Genomic DNA, 13,342 nt, shown 5'->3' with positions numbered 1-13,342 from the left:
TATAAAATATATGAAAACAGCAACAAGGAAATCTCATTTTCATAACAGAGCTCCAAGGGCTTGGAAAGATCTTTTACATATCCTATCCTCATCCAATTATGATGATAGTTCACTAAAAAGCACAAACCCTCCCCATCTCCTGAATGTGATTCACGCTTGAGCAGCGGTAATAATTACAAACGCTGCTTTCCTCCCTCTTCACAGGGACTTCATCATATCCTTGATATTATTGTCCATTTCTCAAGAGAATGCATAAAGTCAGAGCTGAAGGACGGAGAGATCGATAGCTGGCAGAAGAATACCGACATCGAAATTGGACTCCTGAAAGTTTGATGAGACTGCTCAAGCCCCAGCAGCCACTCCAAAACATTTCCATATTTCATGAAGGGCGAACGGCTGAAGCATGCAAACCTTTTAAATGATTTGAGTTCATTTCCTCTATCCAATCTATCCGAACCGAATTTCAATTAAGATTTTTAATCACAAATTATCTTTCATTCTTTTTTCAAGATAGCATTCAAGTGGAGTTCCTTGTTTTTAGTTTATCTGTGTAATGTTGGAAAACAATAGCCTACATATTCTTCTTCATTCGAAAATATTATGAGCTGATAAACATACAAGTTGGTAAATGTTAGAATGTATTTGACCTGAATTCTTGTATTACAACTGTTTATCTTTACATGTTGTTTACAAAGTATGTTTTATAAAGCCAGTGAACTATTTACAAACACCCAGTGTAATATGTAGGCCTAAAGATGTAAATGTCAGTGTATGATATGGAACATCGACTCCTTTGACTGAGGCCCGGTTTTTATCATTGTGATGAGAAGTTGGATAGAAATAGAATAAACAGCCATGAAGTCAAATAGGCCTCCAAACTATTGTAAAAAGAAATATTTTGAAAGGGCTACCTCTACAACAATACACAATATAGGCCCATATACCAGGGGTACTGAAAGAGCACCTCATGAATACCCTGCCCCCCACCCCCTCCTTCATTGGTACTACAATGAGTAATCGGCAGCGGTGGCAGAACAGTCTCTTGGGGTGGCCACACAAAAGGGGTGTAATGGAGGTATTAACAGCACCCTCCAAATTCTTTCCTTTGTTATATGATGTCAGCGGTGGGATCGATATCAATGCCAATGGCGGACAATAGGGGAACGCCCCCTGTTGTCCCGTCTTGAATAGGGAGGTGAGGGAGAGAAAGAGCAGTGATTGTGGGTGAGATGATACAGGCCACTAGCTTGTGGTACTTCCTTTCTGTTTGGAGTCACTGTCGAGATTTATGCGGCATTATCTCTTTGCTGTGGTTGGTTATATTAGGCCAAAGAGATACCAATTAAGATTACGGTGATATCTCCTTGGTTACTATGGTTAGGCCTGCATCTTGTCTAGTCTTTCATTCATTTGTACTAATTACATTAAAAAAATAAATATTCTAATGCTTGTACTTTTTTTAAAGCTTATCTGCCATAGTTTACAGGAGGGATTAGATCGCCCTGCAAGGTCACTGGACAGGTGGTTATCTCATCAACTCAGCTCTCAGTTAACATAAGAAAAAGAGGATCATGGGGGACCAATGGTCACCGATTAGGCATTGTTTGTTATATAGAGGGCGCAAGTAGCTACAAGTAGTGCAGTGGGCCTTCAAATCTAAAAATTTGGATAAGTTTAGAGCGCAAAGTCAATTTAATACTTCAAGTAATCTTTTTTTTCTATCTTTAAAAAAAATGTTCATAACATATTTTGTCACATTGGTTGTGGCTATTTTGATTTGGATAAAATCTACTTCAGAAACATTTGCTAATTTGGATACTCACAAAATGTATTCATAACTACATAGTTGGCATGACATCAAATATTATACTGTCACCATTCAATAGTGAAAAGAATGGAAACTGCATGTGGGCAAATAGTATCGCAAGAAGAAACAACTTATATAGGTCTACCACTTAGAGAAATGTACAATGTGTTTTCTCTCTTCAAAAAAGTATTTTTCTCTTCAACATTCCTAACAGTGACACTGAGCACACACATACATTCTTCATACGGCTTTGATCTAAGCTGACGAGATTGACAACATTATTTACATAGCCAACATGGAAGTAAACTTTACATATGCTGAAGTGGACCGCGGAGGCTTCAAAGCGAATTTTTTTTCATTTCATAAACCTTCAGGCTCAGTTCGAAACTGTGCCAAGAACATCATGAAGCACTGATGCAAGGCAATGGTTTCAGTAAGAATACAATATAATGGTTTTAGTCAGAATGTTCGCCTCTGTATGTAGTTGCAGAATAATTATAATGGGTTTTACAGGATTCAGCCCCCCCCCCCCCTCAAGGGAAGCACAATTTGTGGAAATTTGCCCTCAGCCTCATGTATGTTGTCTATGAATAAACTGCAATATTTATTCATTACCACCCTATGAGAGATGCACTGAAAAACCAGTCAGCAGTTTAAATTTTCCTCTACTTTAGGTTTGTTGTTTTTCTGAGCAAACATTCATCATTTGCTCTTCACTTCAAGCAAAGAAAGGGAAAACAGATTAAGGAGGAAAAAAAGACTTGAAGCATTTGGAGTGTTTTACACTACCGAAACCCTTTATGATATGCAAATCAATTGTTCATAATGTCAGTTCAATAGGAAGTCTGTCTGCTGTAAATCATGCTAGTGACTAGTTACATGAAGGAATGCTCATTATTTTGCCCTGAGATAGATGTGCATGTAGATGCTCATTTTATAGAGTTTGGGGGGTTCATATTTCTATCCAGAGAATGTTCATAAAGCCAAGGGTTGCCTTTTTTTAAAGCCTATCTGCACTAGTTTGGCCAGGAGGGATTAGACCTCCCTGCATGGTCACTGACAGGTGGTTATCTCATCAAATCAGCTCTCAATTAACATAAGAAAAAGGGGATAATGGGGGACCAATGATTGCCACTTAGGCATTGTTTGCCAAATAGAGGGCGCAAGTAGCTACAAGTAGTGCAGTGGGGCTTTAAAGAAAGTGTTGTCTCATCCATTAAGTCATAAAGCTTCGCCAAGCTGTTTGACACGCAGGTCAAATCCAAAAAGACGGAGAAATGCTCCTACTTTCAATCTGCAACAAAACAATCAACTACTACTGCTACTACCATCTTGCCCCACCCTGCCCCGCCCTGCCCCGCCCGATAGATAGATACTCACTGTTTACATAGGTTGACCAGGTCTAGGTCTGTGGTGTTGGCTGGAAGGCCCCGGATGTAGAGGTTGGTTTTGCTGAGCTGCTCGTTGCCACTATTGCTACTCTGTGACGAAGGGGAATGTGGTGATGGTAGCTGTGAGGAGGGGGTGGACGACCCCGCTGACCCCCCACTGCCTGAACTGTGGGGCCCGGGCATGCCTCTCATGGTGGGGTATGTCTGTAGGAGGAGGAAGAGAAATGGAAAGATTGGTAATTGTTTGGTTTCACCATGGTTTCACAAGATGAGAGAAGTGCATGACTCAATCTTATGGGCTGTACCCACCCTGGTTCTCAATCATACAAAACAACAATGACAATAATATATATATACATTGTAAAATTAGGTGTGATTAATGAATAACTGACATGACAAACACATTTGCAAAACACTTGTTAGGCATAGTCCAGACCATCACCAGTTCACCACCATCATCACCACCACCAACATTTTCATCATCACCATCATCAACGCCACCACCATCATCATCATCACCATCACCATCACCATCATCACCACCACCATCACCATCACCATCATCACCACCATAACCATCACCATCATCATCACCATCACCACCACCATTCTCATTATCATCACTGGCATCAATCAATCGGGGTAGGCTCATCCATAAACGATCATTAATACACAATCTCATACCTTATTCTCATATGCAACACAATTGCATTGATAACAACTACATGTTCCTATTTTCATCATACTAATGCTATATCTCAGCTCTACTTCTCCTGTCTAAATAAATACATAAAACTATCAACTTTGAAGGATAAATCTCTATGTCCTTATAGCATCAATAACAGGTCAACCCAGAAGCCAAGAGAAGACATACTGGCGCTAATCCCTTTCAATGGATTCAGAAGGGGGACCTCCACCCCCTTCTTAATCCCCTAGACAAAGGGCAAGAGACTCTTTATCATTACAGAGAGGGGGAAGCTTTTGAAGGGATTAGCCTTTATAAACAAGCTTTGGATGCTATTTTCAGACTTTCCAAACAAGCCGAGGGCAAAACAAAATTAAAATGCGGCTTCCTTTCAGTTTCTCCCTAGAAGTAGAAGTATTCATGCAAAAGCTGGGGCATTGAAACATTGGGGGGGGGGGGGGAAAGCTATTAAGAAGAGGTTTCTTTTTTAAACTGTGAAAACTGAAAAAAATTGTATTGAACATGTTCCCAAAGGGCCAATATAAATTTTCTCTTAAAAATCTGCCCTTTGATAAAACAGACCCAGGTCAAATCCCCCAAAATGAACTGATACAGTTTATAGACAAAATATTTTGATTAACAAACTCTGATACTATGAGGTAAATGTATCCACCATTCATGTCACTAAATTCCATGATAAGGGGCATGTAAATGTATACCTTATCCCAATATACATGTAGCTTCGTAACCAACATTTATCAGATATTTCTTTCAATAAATTTAAATAAATACACTGTAAAAGTTTAAAACAGGTATAATGATGAGTTTAAAACCTCCCATTTCTGCGAATGATACGGTGTGCACTATTCTGTGTTTTCTGATGGCTGAAAGTGCCCCACCCCCTCCCCATTTTAAAGATTCATATTCATAACACCATCTTTTTCTTCAGATATAAAGATTGAATCACAAGTCTGCATCCTTCTTCAAACATAATATTCAAGCCAGGTACACATATTTATCAATGTTTTAAACAGAACCCTGCCTCTGTACCCCCACCCCTCACCCTCTCTCTTTCACATCATCAACCAGAGAGTACACCCCTTTTCTGGAAAATGGGATGGTCCAAAGAACACTTTTTCTCATAGAGAGTAATGGTTCTTTGGCCTGTACCAATGAGGTGACGGGAGAGGTCAGGGATGGAATGTAGTACCAAATTCTTCTGGTATTTTCATTTTCGCTTCACTGTTTGGGATCACATACTGGGGACAGTGGTTAACCTAAAACAGAAACCTTCCTTGGTTCAAGTTTGTTGAAACTTGCTAAATTAGTGACATGTCCGTGGTAGAATTGCGGTCAGTTCCAAGTGCATTGCAAAATATTTGTATTATCGTGCTCATGCAGTGTCCGACCTCTTGTAATTCTTCCATTTTGACTTTCATTTCTGAAGTTTGGACTTTTTTGTACTTATTCTATATCATCCTCTGCAGTTATGCATTTATCTTTTAGACTGTATTTAAAAAAAAAAACCTAAATACAGTGAATATATTTTACATTTGTCTCATTATAACTAGAATAACTAGAATATATTTAATATTAAATTATTTGTCAAATAATCAATATTTGATATTTTTTCATCAGAAACAGAATTTTACTAGTAACATGCCTTAGGATTAAGAACAGCCTTTAAACGCAACCTGCTTCATCCACTATATGGCTTAGTCAATGAATATATAATAAGCTGACGCATAAATATGCAAATTTGCACCCCAATACAGACGGGACATCTGTTCCTCCACTCATACTAAGAGCATATTTTATCCCTGCATAGACAAACATGCAATTACACAAGCACCCACGATGCTATTCAGATTGCCAAATTGGCAATAAAACTAGATCCCTAAAACGCCATTACGGGATAAATAGGCGAAGAATCCCTCAAACTCATTAAGCCATCCGCTGAGATATATTAGGTTTATGTTCTTGGTTCCTACTTCTTAATGACTGTGGGTAATTCATCAGAAAAAAATTCGCTTCGTTAGCTGGAATAGCTATGTATTGTCGATGGCAGTAATGGCCGACTTGTGCCTTGTGGGCAGCCAACGGCTTCGTCATGTGTCTTCTGTCTCTACATTGTTGTACCTCCGATTAGTATTCCCTAAGCATAAGCTGACGAATATAAATGAGTTAAATCATTTGCCTGGTTATGTAATTTGCATTTATAATTCTACTTGTGCTTGTTGAGAGTTAAAGGGATAAGTTAAAAACGATACATTTTCATTTCAACAGTTCTATTTCATACTGATAACATAATCGGTCTTTAAATGAACTGTTCCATCAGTTTCAACCCAAACAAGAGTATACATAACTATAGAAAGAAAATATAGCCTCCATAAAATAATGTCTGCTATCAAAGAGCTTGAAGGGTTTTAAATCACATGTTAAAAGGCCTTTTGAAGGCTCTTTGATTTCATACAGATCTAAACATCATTTTAGCTTTCAGTGTCAGAATATACAATAGGACTATAATTTGATTCCCAGAAATAAGATTAGAAATAAGATTACAAATCAAAGTAATTTAGTTAGAGAATAATCTTTTTTCGTGCCTTCTTCCAAGCTTGATTAAAAAACAAAATCTGACTGGATATGCCCACAAGTATATCAACTTAGCTGCTGCTCTATCCCTTTAAGTCTGCCCTGAGCACCATATACATGTAATCCTATTACAGTCTGTACGCCAGCCAGGCCTGCTGGCCACAGTTATGCTATTACACTCAAAATAGATTAGAAACACCATAGAGTGAAGAAAAAGCACTCTAAGCTAGCTGGTCACAAACGAGCAGCTGTGCTCGTTGGCCGCACCTGACATTAGCTGGGCGAGCATGCATGGTACTTGACATGATCATCTGACAGAGGACAAGCTGGAGATGGGTCGGGCGGGGCCAGGTGGGGCCGGTGGGGGAGGGGGGGGGGGGGGAGATGTGGGATAGTAGTGGAAGGGATGCAGGGAGGTGGGAGGCAGGAAGGAAAGTATAGATTGTGGAAGGGGGGGGGGTCAATTTATATTATTATAGAATGACCATCCTACCCTGTTTAAGGAATGAAAACTGAATTATCAAAAAAAAATCAACCTACAAGTACATCATGTAGAAAATTTAAGACTTGGTTGCTGTCAATACACAAATGAAACTAAAAAACTCCACCGTCCACAAACGATAACTGTAAGTAATCAAACTCAACTTGCTCATCTTTTACAAAGAAAGAAGATGCGATGTGAAAATAAAGAGGAAAGAGAAAGAGATCAAACAATGTGGCAAAGAATAATTAAAAAAAGCACATTACAAGGTATTTTCACTCCAATCAATAACTCTCACAAAAAGTATACCTTCCCTTTAAACCGCCCAACCTTCTGCCCCCTGGTATTACAACTTTAACTGACCAATCACACAGTAGGGGGGCAATTGTCCAAGTTTCTTACCTCCCAAAAGTTTTACCGCTCCCAGACTAGGGTCAGAGGTCACGAGGGATGGAATGTGGACTTGGGCTTGCTGGCCTTGATCGGATTTCATTTTTCCCCCATTTTATATTTTCCCTCGCTGATCTCACCCCTCCCCCATTCTTATTTTTCTTGACTTTGCTTTAGGCAAGGTATGGTGAGGTGGTGAGGAGACTTTTTTCAGTGACTGTTATTCTTTCTCAAATCCCTCCTAAAAGTTTGCCTAATATCATTTATTTGAGGAAAGATTACAGAAGCTTTTAGATTTTGATACATTGGCACCACCTGCAACCCCGACCCCACCCCCTTTCCTAGTTTGCGGACACAAACCTTGTAAGTCTTCAAGTAACAGTGTCTGCACTATGAGACTACATGTAGGCTCTGTAATAGCTGCTCCTGGACACAGCCAGAAACTGACAGATCTAGGCTCTGCTCAAGGCTTTAGGAATAGTGGTGTTAAATTCGAGTTTGTGTGTGCAGACTGTCTCCTTCCCACCACCATTATCACAACCACCAGCTATACAACAGAAAATTTGGTATCATAAGGTTACATTGCACTCTACGTTTTGCACACTACATAGTAGTGTTATAGAATATATGACAGCACTGACCATGCACATGATATCATGATTGTATGACTTGTCCCTTTAAAAATATTTATATTTATGCAAGAGAAACCAAAGCTCAAGGTAGACTACATTATGTATATGTAGCACTAACAGTAACAGTTGAGATTTTCAAATATCAATTCTTTCTAGACACATGAAGGACCAATATATTGGAAATAAAATAAGAATAGCAAGGTAAGGTGCTTGTTTCCATTAAATACCAGTTTCACTTTTGATGGTTCAATTTGCAATACTGCATCCTTTACTTCTGTACAGGTAGTACCAGGTACACAACCCTAGCCCCACATATTAGACCACGTGTTGGTATTCCCATCAAACCTCCAATTCTCGCTTGTCCACCGAGATAAAAGCCAGCATTCCACCAACCCACCTTCTCCTCCCGAAAAAGAAAATAATTCCAATCTCCCCCAGGCTTACAACGGGGCTTGACATTAAATTAGCCCCTGATCGGGTTCCACGGCTCTGTCCACCGGCCGTCGATTACACCCTCGTTTACTCTGCTAACACGATTAGCGCTAGAGAAAAGGCCGCGGTGTCGGCCGCCATCCCCTGCTCGTAAGGAGAGTACTTGACACGACTTGGTCGAAACGTGACAGGGGGAGAGAAGTCGAGCCTGCATCTATAAACGGTAACCATTCTAATTGGGGTATGTCGTGAACTGGAATAATTTGACCGGGAGCGTTTCGTTGGAAAGCGACAATGGTTTTGTCCCTTTGGAAATGTGACATGTGGAATATTGGGTTAGTATGTAAGTCGGGATGAGATGGGAGGCAGAGATTGATGCAAAGGTGCCCTCTTTGACATGTTTAAGATAGGCATTTGGATACGCAACATTTCCTTTTTGGTGAACTTTGTCACTATAACATGTTACAGAAATGATGTTAGTTCATCGTCAAAATCAATAAGGAAATTTTTCATGAAAATTTGTCTAGGTATTCAAATGAATTATCCTGTTGGCCTATAGATGTAGTGTACATGAAATTGTAGGGTAAATCTTTGTGATCTAGCTGCTTAAAGAAGTAACACAAGATTCACTACTTGGTTTACGAAATACCAAAAACTGTTCCTGAACACTGTCTTTATTTAAAGACTACTGCTTGGTACTGGTTTTCAAACTCTGATATTTATGTGTGAACTAGCCGCTCTGCTGAAAGCCCCTCCCACACACATAGCATGTTTACAATACAAACAAACATTGGGGGTGAAAAGAATGCCCCAATGTTAACTTCCCCAGCTCAAGAAGCATGTAACACATTCTTATAAGGTCATGTGGCTTTGTGAATGAAATATGCAGACCAGGCACAAATGCGGACGGAGGAGGGAGGGGTGGAAGGATGGATTGATAGATCGATAGGCTGATAAACTGAGAAATCAATGAGCAATTTGATGCAAGAAGGAGTTCCTAAAAAATCACTTAATTTGACATACATGTACACATTTTTTCACAGCCTTTCCCATGAATAAGTTGTCAAAACATGTTCAAAATATTACCAGATTTAGGCCTATAGTATGGTTTAAAAACTGATTCAGATTCTCAACATTACTATTGTAAGATGCTTATGATTTTTTAAAGGTATGTTTGGAGACATTTTAAAGGTATGTTTGGAGACATTTTAAAACTACACTGTTTCAAGTGTAAGCACAGCCTTGTATTGAGTATACCACAACTGACAAAACCAAAACTCTTTCATATACTGTAGAACATGAAGTCCTTCGAAAAATACTAAACTACAAGTGATCTATTTTTTGAGCTCTAGACTAGGACACCATTTAGCCTCTCAAATCATGCTCAAACTTCATGATCATAAATGTGTACATTGAACTGAAATGTGGAGCAGAAGACGGTTACCAGACAGTTACCAGACCTTGATAATACTACATACAAAAATCCCTCAAATTTGAAGGGAGATTTATACTCTTTTCACACTGGTTTTGCTTAACCCCGTACTTTGCTTAGCCCCGTACTATCCTTAACCCCGGACTATTTTTTTGGCTTTTCACACTCGCTGTTTTTAGTCCCGTACTAGCGCCTATTCCGGAATAAGAAAATTCCCGCTGTTCTCACTGCATTTAGTTAACCCCGGATATCGTGTATGTTATGATAGGACATACTTCGCATCTGGCCTCCTGCGATACGCTCCATTGCGTAGTACCGGACTATTTTTCGTTTCTGTTCTCATTCGTTTGCTTAGCACCGCAATTGCGGGGTTAACAGGAGTTAGCACCACAATTGCGGAGTTAGCCCTGCTATTTTGCAGGGTTAGTTAACCCCGTACTATAGGTGGGGTTAGCCAACTTTAGCCCACTTTGGTAAAAGCCAGTGTGAACAGAAAGTGGAATAGGCTTAACCCCGTACTATAGGTGGGGTTAAGACCCCCCCTTAACCCCACCTATAGTACGGGGTTAAGGAAAATATTGCCAGTGTGAAAAGCATATTAGGTATTTCTGAAGGAATTCATGGAATTCCATTTCAAGGTAAATCTCAAGTAATTTCATGAGGATTTCCATGCTCCCCCTTTCCAGTAGAAACAAGTATTGTGGTATTGACCACAAGAATGGTTTCGACCAGAAATTTAGTTTGATTCATTTCCAATCAAAATCATGTGACAGATAATGACATAATGGGGGAGTGGGTAGAAAGAGGAGGGGAGGGGGGGGGGGTAGGTAGGAAGGAGGGGAAATAAGGAAGGAGGCATGTACCATCTGTTTAAAGCCAGAAGGGCTTAAACTTTGTGTAACAGTAATCAAGTTAACGACCTTCTGTCTCCAAACAGACAATATGTACATTGTATTTGTAAGCTGACGAGAAGGGGGGCGGGGCACATACCGGTAGAGGTGATGAGATTAGAGAAAGACTACATACTTTGGGGAACACAAGCCACAAGGAAATTGCACAGGATTTAATCACAGATCAAAGTGTCAATTGTCCATGTACCAGTACAGATCTCTAAAAGATTAATTAAGTCAACAGACTCACATGGAGTGGGAAGTGAAGTACAGATAAAAGAAATGAGGAAATGACACACTGGTTGTTGGAAGATTATAAACCACATTTCTAAACATCCCAAGGAAGCATAAGGGAAGAAGAATCATTTGAAAATGAAAGCTGGAGAAATACAAGATATAATGAGACCACACTGATTACTCATGAAATAATATGCCTAGAAGAAATTACTGCAGATTATAATTATGTCCATTAATAAAGCTAATATGCATAACATACTTGCAAAATGCTTTACAGAGCGAGAATAGAATGTAAACCAGAAGACAAATAAATACAGATTATAGAAATTATCTGATAAAGATGACAGTAATATTACGAGTGCTAAAATAGGCCTATATTCAGAAGTGGTTTAGAAAATTCCATCACATACTACTATCCACAGATCATTATCAACACCTATGCATGAATAAAGAATAAAGATTAAAAAAATAACAAAAGTGCAACCACTCCAGCTCCACAATCAAAAAGCAGGAAGACATGTAGTGAAACAATTTAGTAGTAGCTCTCGACATATTTAGGTAGACAATTTCACACATACAATGCAATGTGTATCTATAAACTTTAGTTGCTATGGAAACAACCGTCTCTGCCTGAATGACCCAAGGAGCAGATTTCTTTTTTTCAAGCAACATTTTCATGATCTTTGAGAACTAAAATAGATTTGGCTCCTACCGAATAAACCCAAACCGCTGTTGGCTGCTGCTGTGAAGGAATGATATACGGAGATTGAGCAAGAGTCTTCATCTCAAGTTTCCAAACAGAATAAAAGATCGGAGGCGCTGACTTGGTTTCGCTCGGTTCCACTCCAAATATTAATATCAATTTTCAAAAAGAGTTACACCCCTTTCTCAAGATGCTCTGGAGAGTGTACTAATTGGAGGAGAGTATTCCTGTATCCATGTATCCAATAGAATAAGCACTATCACGAGCTATGACCTTTGATCTTGCAGCTTTTTTTCGTCTTCAAAACAAAGCAGAGAACACAATGATCCAGAGGTTCAAAGGAGGATAAATGATGCCAGCATCAAAATATTTGTTATGAACATCTAGGTGTTACAATTAAACAAAGACACCAAGATAAGAGGGATGACAAAATTTCCTCCACTGTGATTGTATGTGACTCAAAAGTTGTAAGTTCTCATGGGTCTCGCTTCCCTTTAAGAGCGGCAAAAGAGTAACTGATTCTAGCCGTAGATTTAGTCCTAAAGGCCACGGGATTGCAGCAGAAAAAGCCCAGGCAGAGCTGTCAAATCCCCAGCCGTTCTGAATCCTTTCCCCGACGAGAACGTTAGCATTGCCTAACTGTCCGTCCGTTCGTATAGCACAAGGGGACGTACAGATGAGACAAACCACGCTGACAAGCGTCAAAGCTCAGCTCAGCGCACAGGTGGCTTGATGGAAGGAAACGTCAAACCAAAAGATGAGAATCGTTGGCAAACTTTGAGGAGGAGTCCGTCTGGTGCTCCTATCACAGATGTTAGCCCTGGGCACGGAGTGAGAAGCGACGCAATACTCCCGACCCTGTGTTTATTGAAGTTGAATACAGTTGGTAAAAAAATAGGCAGTGGTTCCCCCAGCAGTAAGAAGACTTAGGAGGGTAATTGATGATTTCTAGCAACGCCGCTTTTGCTCGTACTCCCTATAGCCGGCTTTGCGGGTGGATGGGGTTGGGGAGAGATGATAGAGGAGAGAGGGAGAGAGAGGGAGAGCCTGGGATAAAATGTGTGTGAAACTAGCCGGAGTGGCTTATTGGTTGTAAATACAATCCTCTGTGATTTGCTGAGAGGGGTCAGGAGAGGTCTGTCGTTGGAATGTTGGAAATGTACCAGAAAAACGGGGGAACTCGGAATGTTGAGATACACAAGCCCGAGGTATAGATAGCTGGCAATTGGAGCAGGTTGACTTTGACTCTGAGAAAAAGTGAGAGTATTTGGGAGGGGGTGGGGTGTTGGTCACAGAGTGAGAAAAAACGAAAGTGGCATCAATCTGTTTATCTAGGGGGTTATTCCCTTTCCGTGTCGCGTCCTGCTTTCATAGTTTGGGGGGAGAACAGGGGGAAAAGAAGGTTCCAATTGTTTGGACGATGAAAGCCGAGTCAAGTCAGTCAGCGGCGTAAAATGTCAGATGCCGGAGCTGAGCCGAGAGAGGGGAGAGTGGTGGATTTCTCAAGCCCGAGCCGAAAGCCTCAGGAGGGGCTGGTTTCTCCACAAACCGTGTCAGGCTTGGGAGGTTGGTGAGAGACTGCGGAACCCCCGACGGCTTATTAGCATCCCCCTAACGACCAGTGCCGCCAGTGATGCCTGCCGAGAGATGGAGTAGCTAGGAGAGATGGA

General features: G+C 40.3%; 1 protein-coding gene across 11 annotated transcripts in view; it reads right to left on the bottom strand.

Moving 5' to 3' along the window:
* LOC586576 (RNA-binding motif, single-stranded-interacting protein 3) overlaps positions 1–13,342 on the bottom strand; it is a 61,033-nt gene that overhangs the window by 47,280 nt on the left and 411 nt on the right. For 2 of the 11 annotated variants that reach the window (XM_011680255.2, XM_030990268.1), the window contains exons 1-2: positions 11,682–13,119; positions 3,188–3,402 (exon numbers count right to left, since the gene is read on the bottom strand). In XM_011680255.2, coding sequence (XP_011678557.1) covers positions 3,188–3,402; positions 11,682–11,753 — 287 coding nt within the window. In that variant the 5' untranslated portion in view covers positions 11,754–13,119. Of the gene's footprint in view, positions 1–3,187; positions 3,403–3,882; positions 3,976–11,681; positions 13,126–13,342 lie in introns of those variants that run through there. The other 9 variants (XM_030990267.1, XM_030990265.1, XM_030990264.1 and 6 more) reach the window with 8 other exon arrangements.

Source organism: Strongylocentrotus purpuratus, unplaced genomic scaffold (genome assembly GCF_000002235.5).
Source record: "Strongylocentrotus purpuratus isolate Spur 01 unplaced genomic scaffold, Spur_5.0 spur5_scaffold_19, whole genome shotgun sequence".
NCBI classification, from domain to species: domain Eukaryota; kingdom Metazoa; phylum Echinodermata; class Echinoidea; order Camarodonta; family Strongylocentrotidae; genus Strongylocentrotus; species Strongylocentrotus purpuratus.
This window is presented reverse-complemented; position numbering and strand designations above follow the sequence as displayed.